The sequence below is a fragment of the Fundulus heteroclitus genome, chromosome 6, assembly GCF_011125445.2.
Source record: "Fundulus heteroclitus isolate FHET01 chromosome 6, MU-UCD_Fhet_4.1, whole genome shotgun sequence".
Lineage (NCBI taxonomy): Eukaryota > Metazoa > Chordata > Actinopteri > Cyprinodontiformes > Fundulidae > Fundulus > Fundulus heteroclitus.
This window is the reverse complement of record NC_046366.1, coordinates 15582442-15608084: the sequence shown is the minus strand read 5'-3', so window position 1 is coordinate 15608084 and position 25643 is coordinate 15582442. Positions and strand designations below refer to the sequence as shown.

At 37.3% G+C, this 25643-nt stretch overlaps 1 protein-coding gene across 6 annotated transcripts in view; it reads left to right on the top strand.

Moving 5' to 3' along the window:
• The window catches only part of tnr (tenascin R (restrictin, janusin)), a 267967-nt gene extending 242574 nt beyond the window's left edge, over positions 1–25393 (top strand). For all 6 annotated transcript variants that reach the window (XM_036138170.1, XM_036138169.1, XM_036138171.1 and 3 more), the window contains 6 exons: positions 3515–3647; positions 6034–6185; positions 6332–6428; positions 14478–14639; positions 15048–15211; positions 20915–25393. In XM_036138170.1, coding sequence (XP_035994063.1) covers positions 3515–3647; positions 6034–6185; positions 6332–6428; positions 14478–14639; positions 15048–15211; positions 20915–21034 — 828 coding nt within the window. In that variant the 3' untranslated portion in view covers positions 21035–25393. The remainder of the gene's footprint in view (positions 1–3514; positions 3648–6033; positions 6186–6331; positions 6429–14477; positions 14640–15047; positions 15212–20914) is intronic.
• The last annotated feature ends 250 nt before the right edge of the window (positions 25394–25643 follow it).

Below are 25643 nucleotides of genomic sequence, written 5' to 3'. Positions count from 1 at the left end.
TTTAATAGAATCAGGTTAAAATAAAAATCCGAAGTAACAGTTTTTACAATTGTGCACAAGAAAATATACATCATATCTTTCACTCAGGCTGGATGTGGGCTGTTCATCGACACTGACAGATTGTTTCACACCAAAGGGAGCCGCATGAGAAAATTGGTTTTCGGGTAGAAGTATTACTCTAATGTGCCTCAGTAGAGACATTGTTTATTCTGATTAAGGGGGTTTGATGTGACTGAGTGATTGTAATGAAGTATATTAGTAAGAGCTGTGTGCTTTAATCCACACGCAGAGGCCTGATGTGGTGATGATCCACAGCAAGTCTACCTGTTCCTGAACATCCATTAACACTGACCTTGTGAGGGTGCCTTTAGCCATATGGCTGACCATCGGGTGTTACTGACGCACAAAAAATGCAAAAGTAACCCTTCAAACGTTCAAATTTACATTTTGTTTTCATGGCAAAATTATTTGCATTTTCCATTTCCATCCTTTTTATCTCTGCCTTTTCATACAATTATTTTGGCAGAAAAAAGCCTTTCCCATGCATTTGAGGTTAAATGAAAACTGTTGTTAACTGCTTTTTGTCCTGTACAAAGAATAACACAATCCATAGCAAGGTTAAAAAATGTTTTAATATAACATTTTAAAATGTTATGGTTGTGCTGTTACCTCTTCTCAGCAGTTAGCGGATTAACTACTACATACTATTTTTGACAAATCTTTCAGGTTTTGCTTTTTGAGACAGGAGCAACCCTGAGAACACACACACACACACACACACACACATATATATATATATATATATAATATATAAATAAATATTTATATATATATATATATAGAAAATTGCTTGCATTGTTTATCAATGTAAAATGATTCCACCCCAAAAAGGTTTAGAAAAATTCAGCATTTTATCTCAGTACACTTATTCACTATGTTAAAATATCCCACAATAAACACTCTAGCTGAGTCAGAGTGTCAAACAAAGGAAGAATACGTGGAAAAGCACCACATGCCCACTGGAAAGTATAGTGCAGAATCTGTGGTTTTTTGGACCTGTTTCTCTCCACAAGGCAATAAGGAACCTTATTAGAAGGCATGGCACTGTGTACTCTAGAAAACCCTCAAACATTTTAAATAAAAATCTGGTAAACTCTGTGTAATATATAATAATGGGTCACCACTGGTTCTTCCAGGATAATGATTCAAACCATATTAACATGTAAGCTCACCAGATATGACATCAACTGTCTACTGCAGCCAGCTTACTTCATCCAAATGTCAATTTTTTGCTTATCTGAGATGGGTCCAAAGATAACAGGTTATGGAGGTAAAATTTAACATTAAAAAAATAAAATTATTCTTTATTGCAGTTTTTGTATCCTTGCTGTTGCTGAGGGTTAAATTATCCTCAATGGGGAAAACAATAGATCTCCATTTCTTTCAAATTAGCTTTGTTGTTTGTCTTCTGCTGCTTTTGGTCTGACCTTTATCTGCAGTGTGTTTAGCACCACCCTCTGACTTAATATTGTACCTTTATCCACGTACACCCTATGCAGTGCATGCGAGGCCAATATAAGCACCATATCGGCAAAAATCTGAGCTATACGTGGATCTTTTGGGCAGGTGAACAATAGAGCAGACTGGAGGGAACAAATTAAACTTTGGTTTTAAGACTTAAAGCTTATAGAAAACCAGCAGAGTGAGTTGTGTGGAGCAGTACAAAGAAGAGGACTCTGGACAATCAGGAGAGATTTTTAAAGAGTGGTTAAAAATCCCTGTATTCTCTAACCTTGTGAAATGTTATAGAGATAGACTTCAGTAAATGCTACCTTATTGGTAAAAGTGGGCCGTATAAAGCATTACCAGCATGGGTGCCAGTAATTGTGCCATGGGTGAATGTGTAAAACCAGTGATTTCTTAGTAGGTGACTTTTTTTCTCACACTGAACGAATGTGCCTAAATTAAAAGCTGTATTTCTCCCAGTTTTACAGTGAAACAGTATGCTACTGCAAGAAATCAAAAATGTATTTTAAAACTTTTTACAGATCTATACCAGGGGAGTCAATAAATATGGAGGGGGTGTATGTGGTTTCTATTGAGTCAGTGCGTACACTCGCTGTTTTATTGTCAAACGAGCCCGCGCTCACAGATTCACATCCTCGGAGACTTAGGAGAAATAAGAATTTCTGCTATTTTCTGAAAACCCTTTTCCTTTCTCTTAATGCCTGTTATTTAATGTGCTTTTTTGATTTTCAGAAACTAATCAACACAGAAAGAAAGTAAATAATCTGGAAAACCCATTATATGTGAAAATCTGTTGAGTTTCATTTTATTTGTTTTTATCTTTGGGTGCTGCCAAAGAAAGCTCCATGTTTCAGCAGCTTATCTGTTGCTGACACAATAGACTTTTAGAATTTGCACAAATTAGCTGCGAAGTGACCTCTTATCTAACTGACATTTAAGGGTTAAGTTTTATGTTTGCACGTATAACAGTTTGTGACATGAAAGCCTGGCATAGAGAAACATCTCAGACAAGGACGAGTACGCACCCGGCAAATATCCGACCACTCAACCGCACGTACACAATCAATATGAAAGGGTACAGAGGTATGTATTAGCCTTGATAAGACAGGGCTCTTCGATTGCAATAAATATCTTGACCCTGAAAACCCTTCGATGGGTGAATGTCAGCTCCTCTGAGACACAGAGACACCATTTACCGGCTGTTTCACTGCATAATTCACAGGGACACATTGCATTGGAACGTGTTGCTCATTTTTCCAATCCGGCTAAATATTTTATTCTCCTCTTTTAAATTTGATGTGTATCCAGGCTATGCTGATATATCCTAACTCAAAAGTACTAATGCCTTCATAAACAAATGGCTGATTTCAGTTATGTCACTTTATGTATTCCTTTACCAGCATTTGAGCTCCTACTTTTGTGAAAAAACAAAGGAATGTAACAACTTCACTGCAGTCCTGTGACTTCTCGACTAAAAATAGAAACATTTTATTCCTGATTGCTTGCAGCTCTTCTGTTTGACTGTCCGAAAATTCCTTTCATCTTGTTTTCTTTATCTGCAGTAAATGGCATCCATTTTTTGCTGTCTATTTCCTCTTTGACTTCATTTTGCTTTCCTCCACACACTTTACTGTGTGAAAGCTCAGAATGTAGGATTAATAGTCTTCAGCATAACAATAATTACACCAGATTTTTCTCATTTACTCTGACACATTTCTATAGCAAATTTTTGTTAAATATATTGTGCATCATTAGCATAAAACGTTAGCCACAATGGGCTTTCAGAACAAGAACAGCTTAAAGGTCTTTTTAAAACTCACAAGCTGGGTTTCATGTTTAATGAGTATCGCATAGAGCTTTAAAGACTATGTATTTTTCCCCTAAGGTTTGTAACTGGTGATCTAGGATTAAGAATTTTGGAAAAGATAACATTTTACCTTACATTATTTCCTCAAATGGTATGTTTTTGGTCCTGTGTGCTCATTAGGAGCTGATTCTTGATGCAGAGGACACATGGATTCGACTGGAGGGATTGGCGGAGAGCATGGAGTACACAGTTAAGCTCCAGGCTGCCAGGGGCCTTGATACTAGTGCCGTGGTTTCCACCACCTTCACTACAGGTACAGTCTTTACAGCCATGTGTTTCCTTTGTTTGGACTTGTGTTGGGAAAGTATTCTAGTTCAGTGAGTGTTCCTGTTGAGGTTTCTCTCTACGTTGTTGTCTTGTTTTAACAGAACAGATGTGCATGCTAATCTGTCCTGAAAGACAGACACCTCCACATCCTTACCTTACAATGACACTGTTATAGGCTGGCTGACTAGAGCTGATATGTTGAATAATAAAAAAATGTATGTGAAAAGGAAAAAATTAAAACTAATTTCCAATCCAGTGTAAACATACAATTAATGTACACTGCATACAGGCATGGTAAATAAGTGCTCAACACATTTCAAACCTATTGTTTTGATAATGAACATATTCTTTGTAGTCAGGCATATGTTTTTAAGTGCACTTTTGTTCTGTTTGTTTTCTGCAACTACTAGTCTTTACATACATCTTACTATAAAGGAATGAATGCGGTCTAAATGTTTAGAGATAAAAGGTATTTATTTTTTATACAGCATATACAGCTTGTAATTCACTACAGAAGTCAGAACGAGCTTCAAAGTCTGGGTTTTTTAAAAGAACATTTCTATGGGTGATTATTATTTTTCTGGCTGACTGATTTATCCATACTTTTCCACATTAGTCAACTTGTCAATTATTATTTTAATACATCCCTACTTTTTGTTGGGTGCACCTGCTTGTTTCAACACCAAAACTTCTTTTACTGCACTCTTCCAAGCCTGCACAGATGTGTAAGCTTCTTCTTTATCATACTTGTCCTCAAAGTGAATTAAAATAATAACTTATGAAACAGAAATTCTTGTTATGCCTTTTTTATCAGCTCTAATTTAAAATCTTTATTGTTTAAAATTACATTGTATTTTTCTTACTTTAAATATATATAGAAGGGGTGTAACAATACGTCCAGTTTAGAAATGCAATGTTGCAAAATTTTGGGTTCAATACAATAACAAAAGACTAGACTTTAGGAATATGTTAAGGAAACACAAGTAGAGTAAATGTATTGCAAATCACTTTTTTTGGGTATCTTAGATCTTGCACTACAAGTGAAGTGCAGTCCAAATTAATAAATAGAACTGTGAAATTAGCCATGTAGGGTAGCACTATTAGCTTACTTATCATGTCCTTCCAGGTTTTACAAATCATCAGTATCCTGTCAGTATCCTTTTTTCAAATGCAATAAATCTTGCCACACAAAACATTAAACATTTTTGAAGGCTTTGCCAGCAAGGCACCAAGTCTTTATTGGCCAACCTTATGATTGCAACCTGGCAACTCACCAACTACCTCAACTCTTAGTTTAAAACAAGATTCTTAAACATAAAAACAACAGCAGACACCTTTATAGTCGTATAAATGGCTTACACTTATCTTGCAAAAAATAAATAAATCACATGTTGACAACAACTGACAACAACTGACATTCCTAAAATACCGTATTTTTTGGACTATAAGTCACTCCAGAATATAAATCGCATCAGTGGAAAAATGTGTAATAAAGAAGAACAAAACATATATAAGTCACACCAGACCATACGCATTCATTTAGCAATTTATTTCACACAATCAATGACTAAAAACTGACATTTAATCTGGTAAGCCAATTTATTAAATTACTCAGCTGCATCCACAACTGGCTGAATAACATGGAACACACCTGGGCGGATGAATGGGGTAAATTAGCAACTCCAACCAGCAAGGTTTTATCCAGCGCATTTCAGAGTAACAGCATGTTACTCTGAAAGTTGTCAAAATTACGCCTAAATTAGACCTTGAACGTAGCGGTGCTACGTGCTAAGTTAACAGTACACCATGGATGGTTGAGAACAACATTAAGCTAACGTGCATCAGCAAAGTTGTAACCCACCTGGATAACAGATCTGTTAGCTAGTGCTAGCTGTTATTAGTTTCACAGACAGCCCAATAACAGGGTTCTGTCTCAGTCTGGGCCCTTTGAGCTGCACCATGCAATGCTACCCTGAGAGAATGTATTCAGTCTTTGTTGTTTAAGTTAATGTTTCAATAAATTTTTAAGTGATACAGGATCAGGGTAGTTTTCACAAGCCTAATGATGGAAGATGGTAATGTTTACTCCTTGGTTCATGGTCAATATGAATTACCATTTAAATTTGATATACAAGTCGCACCTGAATATAAGTCGTAGGATTGGCCAAACTATGATAAAGAGTGCGACTTATAGTCTGAAAAATACAGGACATATGATATTATATGTGGTACAAGAATAGAAATGGTGGAGACAAGTAAAGATCTTGAAAGATTTAAGCATTCTTCACTTCCACTGAATGTCATTTTTTGACTGAAAAAAGCAGAAGGATAAGCTAATTAAAATTTGTCACCTGCCTCACATTTCTCTCTAGGGAGTCGTCTGTTTTCAACACCTCAGAACTGTGCCCAACACTTGCTGAACGGGGAGACTGTGAGTGGCGTCTACACCATTTACATCAACAGAGATCCGAGCCAAGGGGTGCAGGTGTACTGTGACATGACCACAGACGAGGGAGGCTGGATTGTAAGTCACTGTGAAAACAGCACTTCTGCTGAATTGTAGAAAATGCCAGCAACTAGTTGATTAGTGGCAGAATACCTTATTTTTACTGTTACAGATCATTTGAATCCATTTAAAGCCACTCCGCTGTTCATCATGTTGATTTCCAGGTTTTCCAACGTCGACAAAATGGTCTTACTGACTTTTCCAGGAAGTGGAGTGACTATCGGGTTGGTTTTGGAAACCTTGAGGATGAATTTTGGCTTGGTAAGTTTCCCGCTTTGAGAGAATGAACATTGAAAAACATAACTTTTTACCAATCCTTTTTCTGCCAATCCTGTTTGATTCCAAGAGCTAAACGGATAAGAGCAGTGTCTACTTTTAATGTGTCTATCAAAAAGACCGTGACATTCTGAACTAGAAACGTACTCTTAAATTCAAGGTGGTGGCTTTTTTATTTCACTGTCTCCACCTTCCCAATATATTTCAGCTCCATTTTACACCTAATATTGATCCACATCCTGCCACCTATTTTGTTCAATCTTCGTTCTACTTTTCCGAATGCTGTATTTCTGTCCCTCGCTTCACACCAGATCACTGACTTTGGAAGATTGATTTCATGCAATCAATAGGGGTTCATTGCTTCTACTTGGGTTCAATTGGTACATTGATTTTACAAAACACAAAATTGTTTTCACTATCCTGCGCAGATGTTATAGCCTTTCTTATTACTTTTTTACATGACAGATAGTCATACTATTGGAGTGCTTTTTTCAGTTTTTTATCCTCATCTGCTCTTTCGTCACATGACTTTATTAAGTCTGTCTGATGCATTACTGGATCCCTGGAGAGCTCATCTCCCGCTGAAATTACTTTGTAATTGTTGCTTTGCTCTGATCTAAAGACAAAAACAGATCAACGTTCCAGTTCTTTTGATGGACAGCTGAATCATTTTCTCTTGCCTCTAAATCTCATTATGAAACTATAATTGTATTCATTGCAAAATGTGCAAATGAGTCATGAGCTCAACAGGTCACCTTTTGTGTTATTGTTTGAGTGCAGATGATTTATTAAAATACTGCATGAATATTTAATGATATGAATCTGAATCTCAAAATTGTCATGTGGTGTGAGGTATTAGGAGGACAAAAATGCAGGCAGGAACTTGAAAGCCTTACAATGAATGTGAGGATTTAATGAAAGCAGCAAGCAAACTTACACAGGCATGAGCCGCATAAATGGAGAACAGGGCAGAACAACGGACCATGCGGCAGAATAATGGAAGAAACCAGGAATGATCAATGAAAACCAGGGAGCTTATATGCAGAGGGAAGTGTGGAGAAAGGCAAGGCAGAAACAGGGGAGAGCAATCGGGTGGAAATGAGGAACCACTGATAATCATAAAGGCAGAGGGAGCAGAGGAGAGGAGAGAGACAAGAGAAAAACACAGGGAAGGAATCTAACACACAACAACACAAAGAATACAATAATTAACTAAACTGGCTTCAGCTAGAGCAGGGGTTCCCAAAGTGGGTGTTAGGCCACCTGAGGGGTTGCAAGAAATATAAAAAGGGGGTCCATGTCCACGATATGCATGTACATTTTCTTTCAAATCTGCATCGTCCTATAGCAAAACCAGGATTCTTGTTTTTCAGGGGAACCAATGTTAACACAGACTGTATGTGAGAAAATGGATGAGAACTTAAAAGGAAAGTTTTAGATCTAGCCCATCCTGAACTGCAACTGACAGCATAATATATTTGTTCTTTTGTCAGATCTTTTTAAATCTGTACTCTGACTTCTCATTGAGTTCAACAGAATAAAGTCAGCCTCTCATGTTACTTTTGCACCACAGAGAAAGGTAGATGTTCAAAGGTAGATGTTAGAAAAATGTTGCCATAAATTATTTATTTATCCATCCATCCATCCATCCATTTTCCAAACCGCTTATCCCTCATGGGGTCGCGGGGGTTGCTGGTGCCTATCTCCAGCTGTCAAATGGGCGAGAGGCAGGGTACACCCAGGACAGGTCGCCAGTCTGTCGCAGGGCTTATTTATTTATCTACTTTTATATTTGAACTAAAATAAAACGTAGAGATCATCCACTAAAGCATGTAGAGATCATCAACGTAGAGATCATCCACTTACTACCTTCTCTGTGGTAGTAAGTGTGTTGAGTGAGATGTGGAGTGACAGAGACGTCTTTTTTTATAGGACCACCTGAAGGCATCACGCTGAAGCACACTAACATAGATTTACTGTATATGTAATGGGTCCGCTTCTAGATTACGATCCAAAGATCCTCGCTTCCATATATCTTGCGTACAACATTTTATCTGACCTGTTTCAAATACAGTAGAATCACTCATATTCAGTCCTTTCAACTCCACTGCACTCGCACCATAGAGTGGTACATTTGTCTCCAGGGCGATGCTTTATTTGTTTTTTCCTTTGAGGCTGTACTCTGTTCTGGTCCATGCTGTTGTTTTCTTTTATTTGAGATTTGATTGTGTCTTTTCAGTGTATACAAGCTGCTTAATATGACCTCTGGGTGTGGAGGATCAAGATCTTTCCCATAATGCCAGATTATAGACAACGTGCCACCTTGGATAACAGCCAACTCTGTTATAGCACGAAACCTAGAGACAGCAACATGAAGTAGTGCTGTTAGCTGGATACTCTGCTAGTTAGGTTGGGATAATTGAAATTAGCGAACACTATGGATAGAGATGCACTAATCAAGCTTGTCCTGGTCATAGTGATTTCTATTTTTTTTTAGGTCTGACCTGCAGATTCAGATGTTGACCAATTTCTTTTTATTAATCTAAAAACTGTAACATGTAATTAAGAAAAAAATACTGTGAGGTCTTTCATATCGTTAGTAGTTAATCCAACAGTAAACAAATTCATTTCAAGGTTATCCATATTTTGTATGAAAGCATTTTTTTCTAACGCTTATCCATTTAAAAAAATGTTGGAAGTTGCTTTACCTGCATGTAATACATTTTAAAAGCACCTTGTCCGATACATCACCAATCACAGCAACGAAATTGAACAGCTCCTATCTTTAGGTGGTTGATTTGTCTATCTCCAACCCTGACACTTGATTCATAGTAATGTTTCTTTATAAAGATGCTTCGTCATTTCATGACAATTTAGATCAGCATTAGATCCTTTGCATTGTTAACCAAACATCCATGGTCCCATTCCTTTGGTAACCTTAACTTGCTCCACGTTTTTTCAGGTTGCCACTGTTGTAGCCAGTACATGCTCTTTGCCCTGTCTTCGTGTTCCCCATCTCTCATCTGTTCTTACATTTAATATGCCAATTATGGCCTGTAGAGGGAAATGTGATTTTTGTTGTTGTTGTTGATGTGTCTCTGTTGCCTGGTCTCTGTCAGTCAGTTTGTCATTCTAGCATTAGCAGAACTATCACAAAAACAAAAAGATTAAAAGAAAGATTTTAATGAGCAAACTGATCAGAAAATAAATTGTTCATTGTTAACTACAGCTTAAACAACGAACAATGTAGCAATATGATTTATTATAATTAGAATAATATCAATATAGTTATTGTTATTTTGATTTTGATGAATACTTGAGCTAAAACATAAAATAAGCACCCACTAAAATAATAGGTCAATTTAAAGTGAATATTTTGCCGAATGTTATTAATGTTTGTCCTTCTTCTCTTCGTTGTGAGTCTAACAATCTATAATTAGCTGGTTAATGAGCCAACTCAGGTAGCCAGAATGTAGTGACCTGCTTTTTACAGACTTGTTGCTCCAAGTTTACCAACTGTAGTTTTAAAACGGTGTTGCATTAATAAGACTGATTGGTGGTGCTCCTTAATTTCTGTGTTTTTCACAAGTCAATATATTTTCAGCTTTCTATTAGCCCACTCACCAACAGCGCACACCAACAGGTGAGTAAGGGACAGTGCTATGTTACTCCTTCTCCAGACACCTGGTGAAAATGCTTGTCACTTTAGTCATGTCTCTGCTATCTAACTATGGGGACTGCAGACTACAGGAGGGTGGGATGGTATGAGAGAAAATTTGTAGCTGTTTGGAGACTGCAGATTTTTGAAAATGATGGTGATAATCAAAAACAGGCTTGAGGAAAACTTTCTAAGATCTCCACTTTTAGACAGACTGACAACTGATGTTGACTATCATTCTTCCCTTGATTAATGATGAGATGGACTTCATATTGTTTGGAGAAAGCCTTGTGATTAAAAGCATTATAAGTGTTGCTGTTTTATGTTGAACTCTTTCAGCCTGTTTTCTTAACAGAGCCTAGGAGGAGTGAGAGTAATGTGAAACTCACATTTGTTTACATCAACGTTTGTTGATGTAAAATTGCCACTTTAAGTTCCATGCAAACCTATTCAGACATTAATTGTCAAAAACTAATTATTTTTGAATGTTGATTTGTAACATTGAAAACTCCAAAAAAAAAAAAAAACATGCCAAAAGCATTGAACTTGCATCATGGAGGTCTAATGTGGTCCATGCTGTTTGCACCACAGCTTGCAACAACTGGTTCTAGAAAAATATTGAAAACTGAAACAAAGATGCCAATGTGGAGAAGCCTAGTTGTCATGAGGACGTAAGCCAAATGAAGTTTTACAAGACAAATATTGGAAGCTTTTATTTAAAGTGATATTAATAATAAGCTATATGCTGCATTTACTTTTAAAATATAATAACTATTAAGCATAATTGTATTTGATTTGTAATCTCAGTGTTCACCGTTTAAAAACTAACCCCAGACGTTTTTTATATTTATAAGTATTATATCATATATATACACATACATACAATGCTGGAAGAACTTTAAACTGAAATGCTTGCTAACTCGATATGCTTGCGTTGCTTGCGTTTATTTGACGTTGACACGCGGTTTTTTGTTGTTGTGCATATAGTGAATGGCAGGGAAAAACAGGCAAAAACACATGGATACTTTGAAACGAGAAGCGACTTCACCAACGGCGTCGATGCAGACCCCCCCCGCTCCGCTCCGCACAAAACTTGTTCCGGCCGTCAACTCACCGCCTCGCCTAAGCGGGAAACACCGCCTTCCGCATGTCGGCTTTGTTTTTTTCCGGCCAGCACCTTTCTTCTTCCTCTGAATCCGAGGTTTGGCTGACAGCGAGGTTATTGGAGCATTATCGCCACCTACTGTTCTGATTCAAACCCCTACAACACCGCAGCAAACAGACCTTCACAAAAATAAAAGCATGTGAGCAACATGCGTTAATGCGCGTTAAAGAAAAATATCGCCGTTATAGTCTAATGAGTTAACGCATATATACACATACATACACACACACACATATATATATATATATATATATATATATATATATATATATATATATATATATATATGCAGTGACATCCTGCACTCTTTGTGCGGCCGTCAATAGATTAGTTCACCGTTACAGCCTTGGGGAGGCATCGCAGCGAATATTCAGCAAATCACCTTCTCTGCACTTAGAATAGCAATTTACTGCACAATAGGAACCATAAACACCAATATTAAAACCACTCAAACCGAAAAGACGAGCCACTCGAATGGCCAACAGTAAAGAGTTTAATAATTATCCATTCTAGTTTGAGGACGATTGTTTTTAACAGCACTCTTTATCTGCACCGCGCTCGCTGACCTCTGCTGAGCACAGTTTTAGTTTGATTATGTAATAAAAGAGACATTCGGGTGATTGGTGGCGATCTGTAATCATTATCCCATCCCTTTGCCTTTTAATCCCCCCTTATTGTTTCTACATAAGTGTGGGAGTGAGGCCAGTAATAAAATGTGAGATAATAGCACAAGGGCACAGTTGTGTGTCAGAATGGATTTTCAATCACTCCAGCTAAGAATGAAGCAATTAAAAAAAAAAGAAAAACTGTAAAAATGATGGGTGGTGCATTAATTGCTGATAACATGGCTATGTTATACAACATAGATTAAATGTGACTTACTGTTAAGCTCAGTTTTATTGCCACAATTGCTTTTCCCTGGTCACCCTAAGTGCCCCTGGGTTGTAACATCGATTGTATCTCTTTTCCATTGACGTACTGTATTACAGCAGACTTAGTTTCCCTGCTGTACTACTTCTTATCAGTAAAGGCAAGAGATTTAATTCCCGTTGAGTTTTTTCCCTCAGGTCAGTTCAGCAAAAGTGCACATGTGATGCATCTGCTAGAGGTTAAGCAGAGAGAGACGCTCTTTTCCAAATGGGCGTTTGTTGTAATCTGATAGTGAAGGCAGCTCCAATCGTTCAGGTTGGTGCGGGACCTTATCGGATGTTGGGGTTCAAACAACCTTTGTATCTGCTGCCTCTGAGATAGTAAGCAAAGCTGTGGATCTTAGTAAGTTGCCAGATGTGGTATTTGGAGGAGGGCAGGTGGTGACAGTGTCCACCACTCAACAATGTCAATCATACACGGCAGCTGACAAAAACGAGGGACATAAGCACTTATCAGGATACAACCGATTACCCCCATAACCTGGAGGTGATAATAGACTGACACGGAGATGCATCTTGGAGCAGAAAAACATGTTGTGAATGTTTTTGCAGTTTAGAGTAAGTAAACCTGCTAACTCTCGTTTTCTATATAAACCGATTATGTCTCTCAACATTGCCGAAATCTGCACAGTTTCTGGGTTATGAACCAAACTTAATAGAAATCCATTTTATGTCTATTTCTTACTACCGAAGTAACAAAACAAAATTAGTTTCCATTATCATTTTTATTTAACTTTGAGAGAAATGTAGACATTACGATTCATGTTAATGCATGTGAATATATGGGAAGAAATGTTTCAGATTTAATTTATTTCAGTAATCCAACTCAAATAGGAAAATTAATATATCATAAAGACGTATTACACAGTCTGATATATTTCCTTCCTTCCAAGAAGCACTGACTCCAGCTGAAGTCTATGCTTTGTGAATATCCAACAAACTAGGGTGACCAGAAGTCCTGATTTGTGTGGGACTGTGGCCCATTTTTAACTCCTGTCTCGTTCACTCTCTCCTGTCCTGCAATTTACTGGGTCAAATTCTGAAAAGTAAAAAAAAAAAAAATTTGACGGGCACTTCTCTGAAATGTAAAGAAAGCAGAGTTAAAGTCATCGTCACAGAGCCGTCACATCAGCTGTCTATTAAACTGTGAAGTAGCATCCCACGTCATGACCAACCTGGGCAGGATGCTCTCAAAATAAAACAGAACAGGTAAAAAGATTTTAATGTATCCAAAATATAATGGACGCACTGTCAAAGAAAAGAAAAAACAGCTACAATAAGACTAAATGTTAAACTAAAAAAAAACTTATGTTGTCTTCATAGTATGATATCATAGTGTCGGTAATGTGTCCCACATTGTTCCTCACAAGCATCATGGTGTCCCAGGTTTGTGTTTTTTTGCTGTTGTTGTTGTTCATAGATCTGTTCACTCTACCACAAACCCTTGCAGACCCTAAAGACTATTTTGCACACTGTGGCTTGTAACACGCCTTTCCCTTGTGGGGTCGCGAGTGCTGCTAGCGCCTACCTCCAGCTGTCAATGGACGAGAGGCGGGGTACACCCTGTACAGGTCGCCAATCTATCGCAGATATATATATATATATATTTGTGTGTGTATATATATATATGTGTGTGTGTTTATGTCCGTCTCAATAAAAGATTCTTCATTCTTGAATCATCTTTGCGTCACAATAATCTCAAGGCTGTATTTATCGCTGTTGGTTTTCCTCCATTTTCTACAGCATTTGTTCCTTCCACACATATTTCCATTAATATGTTTAGTATGCTTTGTGAACAGCTGGCTTCTTCAGCCTCTTTTCTTGACTTGCTCTCCTAGTGAAGGAACTGTCTGCTGAACAACTGTCAAGTCTTTCCTATGATGGTTTATGCCATAATATAGTGTTTCAGTTGTAATCATGTTCTTTTGTTCAACATTCTTAATTTCTGAGAAACTGAATTTGGGGTTTTGATGTATTGTAAGATATAATGTTTAAAATTCAGATAAATAAACAACAGAGAACAAGATTCAAAACATAGGGTGAGATGAAGAGAAATGACTCGCTGTGGCAACCCCTGAGAGGGAAAAGCCGAAAGAAGAAGAATCACTTAAAATGTATCACTTGGTATGATGAAGCTCTTCAATACCTGTTTCACTTCTTTAATGAAATTGATTCAAACCAAATTTTGCGTGATATTCAAATTTATATAAATGCACCTTTACGTCCTGTAAAACTATGTATACACTTGCTTCATGTCTTAAGAAACCACATGTTTTTTTCAGGGCTTGATAACATCCAGAAGATTGCTTCTCAGGGCCGCTATGAGCTGAGAATCGACATGAAGGACGGACAGGAATCAGTTTATGCCAATTATGACAAATTCTCCATTGGCGATGCCAGAAACCTCTACAAGCTCAGGATAGGAGAATACAATGGCACTGCAGGTAGGTTCTTTACTGCATAAAGAAATTTTTTTAGCGAGTAGATAATCAACACTTACAACTAACATATAAGCCTTAACTTCAGAACTGATACATATGCCATTTGTTTTTTTTGTTTTTTTTTACTCCCCTGATGTCACAAACTTGCCTCATCACTCCTCCACATTTTCTACTTTCCATTTATCCCCATCTGTCAACATGACCATATGCCAAAGCTGCCTAATACCCTGCTGTGTTTATTATTATACTGTTCTTTGCAAAAGTAAGCCCAAAGTACTTCAGAAGGACATCTTTTCGTTCCACGCCATGTATTGTCGCGACTTCAAATGTCGCTGATTCATGTTACTCAACACAATTTCCAAACTTACACTAAAATGTAATTCTCTATGTCCCTCTTATTCTTGATCGCAGGTGACTCTCTCAGCTACCACCAGGGCCGGCCATTCTCAACTAAAGACAGAGACAATGACATTGCTGTTACTAACTGTGCATCGTCCTACAAAGGAGCCTGGTGGTACAAAAACTGCCACCGGGCCAACCTCAATGGAAAATACGGCGAGTCCAGACACAGTCAGGTCAGTCATTTTACTTACTGTGTTTCTCTCCATTAAATATTCTACAGTTCAAAATATAATATAAAAGTCAGCTTTGTTGGAGGCCAGAAGTTATATGAATATATTATAGGAAAATGAAATTATATGGACCAAAGTCAAGGAGTTTTAGGCAGTTCAGGGGCAGTGTCTTTTGTTCAACAAACAGCAATTATCTGCTTGCATTGATGTTCATTGATTTCAGATACTGAAACACTGTGAGAGCAGGTTTCACAAGAAAAAAAATTGCTTTTGGACTTGTGTAGATAGGTAGTAACTGCCTTATAAAGCCTAAACTACTAGTTTACCATGCTTCCCTAATGATCTACTGGTCTTTTTACTAGTTTACAATACGGCTTATCCTTGATAGCAAGACGTTGATAAGCTATTATTGTAATGCATTGTAAAGGGAGAACCCAAATGTAAGCTGGACACAGAGCCGATGCTTAAAAAAGGGGTTTATTAACAAAAAATCCAGGAGGCAAAAAAAGCTGGCTTCAGGCAAGCAACAGAATCAAAAGGGAACAATAAACAAACTCCAAAAACAGTCGAGCAGAAAACTGAACGGGCAAAACTGGCCGGCAGGCTAAACTAAAACAGACAAGGGTGAAGTGCTCTTACCGAGTAGATTACAGGTGAGGATAACACAAAACGTCCTGGCAACAAACAGAAAACTAAAGCGGGCTTAAATAGGCGAATGGAACAGGAGAGCAGGGCGGGACTAATTAACCAAAACAGGTGGAGATGATAAAAGGAGCATACAGACTAATAGACAATAAACCTAAGGTAGAAAACAAGACAAAGACTAAACAGACACGAGCTGATATAAAAACTAATAACAAAGACTAAAACAGGCTAAGCATAAATCCAATACAAGACAAGAAAACAGAAATAAATCCTAAGACAGAAAAGTGGCTAAACTGAAAAAATAACCTGAACCACAACAGAACGTTACAATTATCCCTAAAAGGTTTATTCTTGTGTCAAATCAAATTTCTTTCATTACTCATTGGGCCCAAACACAACTAACCCAATGCCACACATCCATCTGGACTCACTGCCATTTGCAGGGATTTCAATAAACCATAAAATGGACGAGCCAATCAGGATTCCCAGGTGGGATTTTCGGAGATGTGACATAACAGAGAAGCGACTGTCTGGATTCAGACAACAATGGCGGCTTGCAGTGAGAATGCAAGTGGAAACAATAGCCCCTTTTCCATTGCCACTCAAAAACCGGGGGCTTTGTAAATCACGGGTAGCGTTACCATACACATTTACCTGACTAATTTAATTCACCCGCGCTTTACTTTCGCAGGTCTTTGATCCCCAAACCGATTGAGTACTTCTCTGCTTTCTCAGGGCTTGTTGAGGGGGTGGGGTTGCATGCAGTAAGAAAAATTTTCCACTTTAATGGTGGAGTAAGGAGATGAGGAGTTGACTAACCTATCAATCTCATTATCTTAATTTATCACAAAAAGTTGTTTTAAGATTATTTTAGGCAAGAAAGTACACTCCAAACTTCATCTGTGCAGTCAGTTCATCAGGATTATGAGCCGGTTTTGATTCTGCTCGGACTTGTCAGGAGTGGCAGGAACCCACTGACAGGCAAGCCTGGCTGGGAAGACTGCAGAGTTACGGCCGCTGTGGCTGCATTAGCGTTATTCCTCAGCCAGACAGTCTGTGATTTCCTGCTGATTGGATCATGTTTGTTGCAGCTGAAAAGTCACCCTAAAGGGTTTACTAAGTTAGTGGGGGATATTTGCACATGACAGATATCGAAAGTTTTGAATTACTTTTAAACCGTTTCACCACCGTATGGTCCGAAAAATACGGGTGTTTCTTTAAAGGAACACTGACATCGGCGCTTTATTGTGCTATATCCATGAAGCCGGCTGTTCTGTTGTTTTCCCTGCATCGCTCTTGTCAGCGTCACGGGTTGGTTTCGATGTGAGTGGTTGAAGTAGCATGTCGGTAAAGATGAAGGACAAGTGGTTTATCTAATCATATGCAAGGATTTTTGATAAGGCCCCTCCTTCTGAAATACATCTCCAGTGGAGCAATCCCAGATGGATGTGTGGAGCTCTGCAGAACAAAATCCATCTGGCGAGAGTCAGGTTAAAACACAACAGCAAAAGAATGGAACTCTCCTGTCCCTCTCTGCTAACTTACAAACTTTCACCAAATCCTTAAACTGCCTTTGAAACTGTTTAACTTCTATAATAACACTTTTCCAACCACTTAAACACTGCACCATTATGGACAAGGTTTTGTTGCAGATTAGACCTCCTACATATACCTTTGTGATGTGTGAAATCCGTAAATAATATATTTTTTGTGTTATTCTTCATGATTTTAAAAATTAAAAAAAAAATACAACAAAACAGGTTCTATGTTTCTTAAATTGTGCTTTCTTTAGAAAAAAAAGAATGTAGCCCTAATTGGAAACAAGTGGCTGAGATCTCTATGGTTTTTCTTGTGATTGTGGCTTGGTAGCAGATTTTTTTTTTCTTGTTATTTTTGTGGCCATTCAATCACCTATTAAACTAAATGTGCTCATTTGAAAAGGTTGACATTTTCAAAGTGTATTTTGGCATTTGCGAAAATCGACATGAAAGGGAGCCATTACAGCACACTGATTAAAGGTTAAAACCTCTTGAATTGAAAGACTAATTATCAGTGAATTAAAATACATGAAAGAGCATCCTGAGTGGTCTGTCGGTGGAGTTCAGAAACAACAACTGCGCGCTGCTTTTCTTGTGAAGGAAAATATAATCCACAACACACACTATAATAAGGATGTATCTGAGCACATCCAAATGCTTTGCAGTTACTTGTAAAATAGATAAATATTGTAAAGTATTTTGCTATTTATGATAAACCCCAGTACATCAGATTAAAGTCTAATTTCATGTTTTCTTTTTTCTTCAGTACAGATGAGAGGGGAGTATTTAGGACATTTGAACTGCATGTAATATAAATCCTTTTCTCAGCCTTGTGTAGAAATACCAGGAATATGTATAGGCCCTATGTGTGGTTGTGTGTGCGTGTGTGTGTGTGTGTGTGTGTGTGTGTGAGAGAGAGGGAGAGAGAGAGAGAGAGAGAGAAAGAGAGAGAGAGAGACAGACACAGACAGAGAGAGAGAACAAATCAGTTTCAGTCACAGAGGCTTTAGAGCAGGCTTTTATTTTTACTTTTGACATCTTAACATAAGAAAAGGTAGGAGGTGAAATAAAATACCATTCTGACTTAAAAAGAAAATCTTTTAAAGGCTGCAAATGGGAAGAAACAAATGGAGATGATGATCAGCAGTGCCACACTAAAACTATAATTAGAGAAAGGTTATAATGTTGCTGTAGCTTTTAAATTACGCCACCGGTCCTTCTGTCTTGCATGCTACTTCAACTAAAATTTTCCTTTTTCAAGAGAATCTACAACATTTCCATCCTCAGCTTTGGTCCATAATAGTTTCTGTTATTTTCTTCAATGCTTAAATTTTACTACAGTCTATACACATATATATATATATACATACTATTTACAGCTTTAAATTTAAAGGAGCAATAAGGGATATTTCACTGTTTTAGAAAGAACTAAAAATAGTAATGTGTCACCACACACCATCTCTCTGTGTTGTTCTCCAGGCTGTGTTGTTCTCAAGCCAGGCTGGCTGAGTGTGCATGTACGTTCATGTGAACAGCTGCCACTCAGGGCTTAGCCCCTCCCAGCCAATAAGATGCCGCTATCTGAGCAGTGCTGCATAGGAGCAAATTGGCAGTGCCCAGCAACTCGAAACATTCTCTTGCTAACAGCACTATAAAGTTATTCAATTCAATTCAATTCAATTTTATTTATATAGCGCCAAATCATGAAACATGTCATCTCAAGGCACTTTACAAAGTCAAGTTCAATCATATTATACAGATTGGGTCAGATTATACAGATTGGTCAAAAATTTCCTATATAAGGAAACCAGTTGATTGCATCAAAGTCCCGACAAGCAGCATTCACTCATGGGGAACCGTAGAGCCACAGGAAGAGTCATTATACTGTTTAGGGGTAGGAGCTATTTATACTGTTTAGGGGTAGGAGTTTATAAACTCCTTATAAGAGTTTATAAGGAGTTTATAAGTTCTCACTTCTTCCTACCCCGTTTTGAGCATGATATGTTAACTGAAACAAAAATCTGTATTTTCTCTTCTTTCTTATGCACTTCTTGTTACTGTGCACTATTTTATTTTTATATTTGTATCATGTTCGAATAAATAAAAAAAAAAAAAAAAAAAAAAAATACTTTCCAAATATGCACATACAAATTTAGATGAGAGGAGGGGAAAGTGGGTGGAGGTAGAGAATCGTGGCTTGTTACTCATCTTGTTTTGGGGTTCAGACAGTGCTCAACAACCCACCTTGTGGTGAAATTTCACTTATTGCTCTTTTGATGTCTAATTTCTTTGCAGAAAAAAAACACATTTTGATATATTAGCAACAAGCTTAATCTCATATCATGCAATATCCCCTTTTTATCCCTTAAATACATTTTGTTGAGTACTTGGGAGTCTCTAGGAGTCCAGAAAATTTGAATGTAGTCTGTCCAGGTGCTATGTAGATATATTTATATTCAGTTTGAGGCATATTCTTCAAGCCGTTCAGTGTTCTCTATTCTGTATTACGTTATTTGAACAGGTCAGAGTATTTGATCAGGAAGTGCTAAACAAGGTTAAGGTTTTCAGGCCCATCATTTTTATTTTCCACTACCATTTTGTAGTACAAGCTCATCGATGCCAAAGCTACAAATAGATAAGTCAAAATGTTTGGTTGTTGGGTTTATTAACCTACATGATTCATTGCACCTTTCCCCAGCATACTACAAAAATGTCTGTATGGAGTTTAGTGGAACTCTCTGAAACGTGTAGCGGGGCAGGGTGTGAAATTTCTAATTTGCATAAAAAGAGACCGCTCCAAAACGAGTTCCTCTTAGGTGAAATCTTGATTCTCAGAATCAGAACCAAGATCAGTGGCCAAGTTTCTAGGTTCAAAGAAAGGAATTTGACTTCAGATTTCAGTACTTTCAGGGGGTAAAAGAGGGGCTATGGGGCAAAAATAATGAGGAATTCAGACCAAAGCAATGCACTTACACTTTATATTGACCACAACTAAAAGATTTGAATGTGAAAACGAAGGGTTGGAAAGCACGATATGTCCCCTTTAAAGGAGCTTGAATGTGCAGATATTTCTGGTAGAGAGCAAACATGTGATGAAGTAACTAACAGAGACAGGCTAGCAAAATGTAAAATAGCTATGTTAGCTGCTTTCCAGGATGTGTTAGCTTAGCTTACTTTGGTGACTACACGGTATTTAACACAATGGATTACTTTGAAACAAAACCATGGCAAAAAATTTGGTGTGACTCCTAACAAAGTCTATTTAAAGTAGGCAAAATTTGGAAAATGAACCCAACAAATTCAATACTTTAATGGTGTCAAGTGAACTTTTCTTAAGCTTTATTTTCATTTACTGTAAAGTTATCAACTCAATAAGTTGTGTTTACACAGGAAGCTTAAGCTTTTATCTTGAGAATTCTCTTTATTTTAAGTTTTAATCATTAACCCCCCTAGTTATTTTTCAGAGTGTAAAAGGTTATTCAGATTGAAGTAGCATCTAAAACGTGCACTTCTATCATTGCAGGGTATCAACTGGTACCACTGGAAAGGCCATGAGTTCTCCATTCCCTTTGTGGAGATGAAGATGAGGCCCTTCAACTTCCGTAGCATCAGCAGTAAGAGGAGACGGTCCGCCCCCGTATAAGAAAACCCCCACTGCCCTGCCCAGAGTTTGGATGATGTTGGGTGATAAATCTCTGCTATCTGTGCACCTCTCTGACTGCAAAGGCAAGCTGGAATTAAACCATGCCGAGGCTCGTTAGTGAGGCTGCAGAGACTAAATGAGTGAGCAATTAAGCAAAGCTACTAATATTTAATTTAGCAAATTTGATTAATTAATACTTCACCAACCTGTTATTTTAACCGGATGTGGTCAGAAAATAGCAAAGAGGTTTTGACACCACATCTGAACTCTGTTGATCGTTCCGCCTGCCCAGCATATGCTGTCTTTTCCTGCTGTACTTCTACCCAGAAGATAGTGTATGTAATTTATTAAGTATTCAGAATGACAATGGTCTTAACTGCTGTAAAAAGGGAAGGCAAAACAAGAATGTTTTGGCTTGACTTGATATTGGACTTTTTTCCTTCCTTGAGATGCTGAAATGTGCACAGAAATGCCCTTGAACGTAAGATATAATGGGTTTTTTACCCATTACGAAATGACACTGAAAACATTAATATATGCCCTTAAAACTCTTGTCTGTAATATATATATATGAATATATTTTTATAGTTAATATTTTGGCAGAGTCCATGTATTTAATATGATTTGATGCCTTGGTTTTTGAGCCTCTATTAAGTAAACTAAAAAACGCTGACACTTTCTGGACTAAGTCAGAATGAAAATATTAAACAGCAAAATCATCAAGTACAAGTAGTTCACCAGCAACATCGTCATTGCCTTGTAATTTATTCATTTAATGTCTGATGTTGACTACTTTGGATGAGTTACATAAAGCAGAGGAAGAATAATCATCTGTTTTAAACCGTTATTTGGTAGCACCACTGAGACAGTGTCAGCACTGAGAGTGGAAATGCAGCCAAGCTATTCAATCAATTAGGTGAACAAATTTAGTTGTTCATGGGCATTTCATATTGACTTGATTTCATTTTCAAGCAAATTACAGTCAGTAAATGTTTAACCTTGTTGCTGACGTCGGGATTGCTCGCAGAGACGGTACGGATAGATGCAACATTTAACCAAAGACTTGTGTAATAAAGATCCCTTGATTGGAAACAAACCCAGTAAGTTCTGTCACCAAAGTCCGTCTCAATACGGTTCCACATTTCAAGCCCTTTTGTAGTCATTGTGATTCCCCACAGAAAAATGAAATGTGCTAAATGCAATTCAGGGCAAAGTCAGTGTGGACATAGTGCAGATTTGAGTCTGGCTTCCCTCCCGCCGTTCTCTGAAATGAACTCAACAAAGAAAGCCGTACATAATGTGGAGTGATGCCAATTCTTTCTTGTACTCGCTTCATTGTTTAAGCTGCTTCGCAAAACAATGAAATCCACTAATGCTGCTGGGAATGTGTTCCTTTTAGTGGGGTTGGCATAATCTGCAACTTGCCAACCAGCCATGTGTTCACGGTGTCACACAAGCCGTTCAGGGCCAGATAGCCCATTGCAGTTTCTCTGCCTGAGTTTACGGCAGACAAACCAAACATGACTGGAGGATAAAAAAAAAATAATTATGTCACCAGCACTGCAAGTAAGATTTTGTGTCATTTATAAGGTAATCAAATACTTTCTTTTCCATTTATCATGTTCTGTGTTTCATTTACTTTTCTTGTTCATTCTCTCATTAAAATAAGCAAGCTAATCAGACTGTGTATATTATTTTTTTCTATAGATTGAAAATAATAGCCCACCCCTCTACTACTACTACTACTACTACTACTACTACTACTATACTCTTATAGATATGACGTTGAACTGTCTTTTACTTTCACTGCCCCGTTAGAAATTAAGCCAATGCAGAAAGCCAACTTGGGAAATTCTGCTACAAACACTGTATTTGTAACCATTGCTATGCTAAAGGATTGATAGAGCCTTCTGCATGTTGACTGGAACACTAACAGGAGCCTGAGAGTGAACAACAAATGTCTTTAGAATGTGTTCAGTTTGACTCGTGCACATATTTATTTGTTGTTCTAGCTGAAAGCTGCCCCTGAAAAAGGTATTTTTCCCTCACTTTAAGCCTTTAAATCAACATGAAACCTTTCCCAGGTCGATGATTGATGTTTTATTGTCAAAGGATTTCAGACTCTCTCATGCAATAAACTTCCCATAGTTATTTATAGTGGAGTAGATTAATATGTGTGTCCTTATTTTATTACCTGCACTGGTAATTTTCCCTTATTTGGGTTTTGTACAAATGAATAATTGTCTGGAGGCTCTTCTGAAAGGAAAAAAGATTGTCTTTTGTGTTCTGGCAATATCTGTCATTGCAAACAAGGTGCTTGTAAATCATTAAAAAACAGAATTCTCTTTGTTATTTACGCCCACACAACAGGGAGAATAAATACTGAACACCTCTTTTTTCTCATAAGTGTATTTGTATTTAGACTGTTAACATGAAATTCACACCGCATTCTTGTAACAACCCAAGCAATCCAAACATGCAAAAAAAATTTATAATATTAAGATATGTATGATAAAACTGAGCAGCACTGGGAATACGTAATGAGCAAGCTTAGTGAAATTAATTCAGTACTTAGGAGAAAAGCATTATTTAGTAATAACTTCAATATATCTCATTTACAGAAAAATGTCACATGTACTGTTCAGGTTTGATTTTGACCTTTTTCTCCAACCATAATGTTTTAAACTGTCGACAGTTCTGCTTTGCTCTTATGTTCTGATCTTCAGTATTTCCCTAGATTTTCAATTGGATTAAAGTCAATTCATTGATTAGTCTTTCTACCAGCTTTGTTTTCTGTTGCTTAAATCAATTAAAATTTTGCTGAGTATCTGGTGTGTTTTCCGTCTCCAGATTATTCATCAACATTATCTGGGTACAGTCCTCCATCCTTCCTTCAGTTAGATGTTTTCTGTCAGTACTATGTGCTGAATGACACCCTGATGGTCTCCCCTTTCAAACTTCACTGTCGGTGTGGTGTTTTTTTTTTTTTTTTTTATAGTGATGTGCAATGGCTCTTTGTTTTTAGTGTTCTGTCAAAAACCTAGTGATGAACATTTAGTTACGGCTGGTTTATGGTCACATAATGTCCTTTCCACTTCTGTATGATGGCCCCAACAGTGCTCACTGGAACATAAAACATTTTTAGGAACACATCTGTGACCAATGCCATCACTATGTTTTGCAACGTTAAGGTTGCACAGGTCTTGAGAGAGCTCGCTGCTTTTCCTCATCATGAGATGCATCTTGTGCAATACTTTGGTAATGAGAAATCTTTTTGCAGGGTGTTTATAATTATAACTAAACCAGCTGATTTTATTTGGCATTGACGGGGAGCAGGATTTTTGCGTAAATACTGACCAACGAACCCCAAGACATACTGTTTATATATTCATACCTAATGTCTATATGATGTGAGCGCTTGTATCCGAAGTCAAATTGCATGATTGTGTACACAATCATGGCCAAATGAAGCTGATTCTGATACTTCAATTTCTTCACGTGTTTTATAACTTTCCGTTATATCATTCAACTTTTTTTACTCATAACTTCATTTAGACCTTGTTTGGAATGTTTTGCATGCACGACTTACTTGGGTTGTTACCAATCGTGTGAATTTTGTTTTAGTTGCCTAAATAGAAATATATTTAATGAGGAAAACCAATGACATGCTACATACTTAGTTTATTCCCTGTATATATAAAAGAGTCAAACCACCATTAAATTGTTTTTATTCGAGTTAAATGCCATTTTGCATGGCACTAAGTTATTTTGAAGGACTATGGTAATATTTGTTCTCAACACAGTTTAAATAAATACGATTCTTCAAATATGTTTACTCTTTAAAGTATGCCTCAAATTCCAATTAAAAGGAGCCTCAACTATTGCCTTGATTTCAAATATGAATTAATAATGCTCTTTTTTGCAACATGTAAAGTTTCATCTGTTTAATAATTGTTAAAAAAAAAACATTTTAGGTCTAGGAGACCTAAAGAAATTCATTGTTTAGCCATTTGTACAGAAAACTTGTTTACTCAATTGTTCTTAATTCTCCACTTTCTGTGACACCAGTCACACTTGGCCCTGTATATTAAAAAGAAAAGAAATCCACAGGTTTACCAACTTGGTTTGCTTAACTGAGAACTTGTAACTCGCAGTGATCTGAAACCTTGCCGGCATGGACATGTAAATGTTGAAAAAAAAAAAAAAAATGTGATTTTGACTGTTTGAACTGAATGATTTATTGTTGGATAACCTTGAATATTACTGTCAAATTTAGCTCTAGTTTGACTTAAACATGTACTATAAAGTTCCTTTTTTAAAACATTTTCTACATATTAATAAAATATTCAAATACTCTCATTTGATTACTGCTTTTCCTTCATTTTGTGGCTCTTAATCATGTTTTGGTTTCTGATAAGTTTGCAAAGGACTGCCCAGGAAAATTTTAGCATGCACGTTCTTTCTGTCCATGGCAGAGATGGTGACTCGAGACTTTAACTTAGAATAAATTGGACTTCCATCCATCCATTCAGTATCTGTCAATGGGCGAGAGGCGATGTACACCCTGGACAGGTCGCCAGTCTATCGCAGTAGATTGAACTTGAGAGAC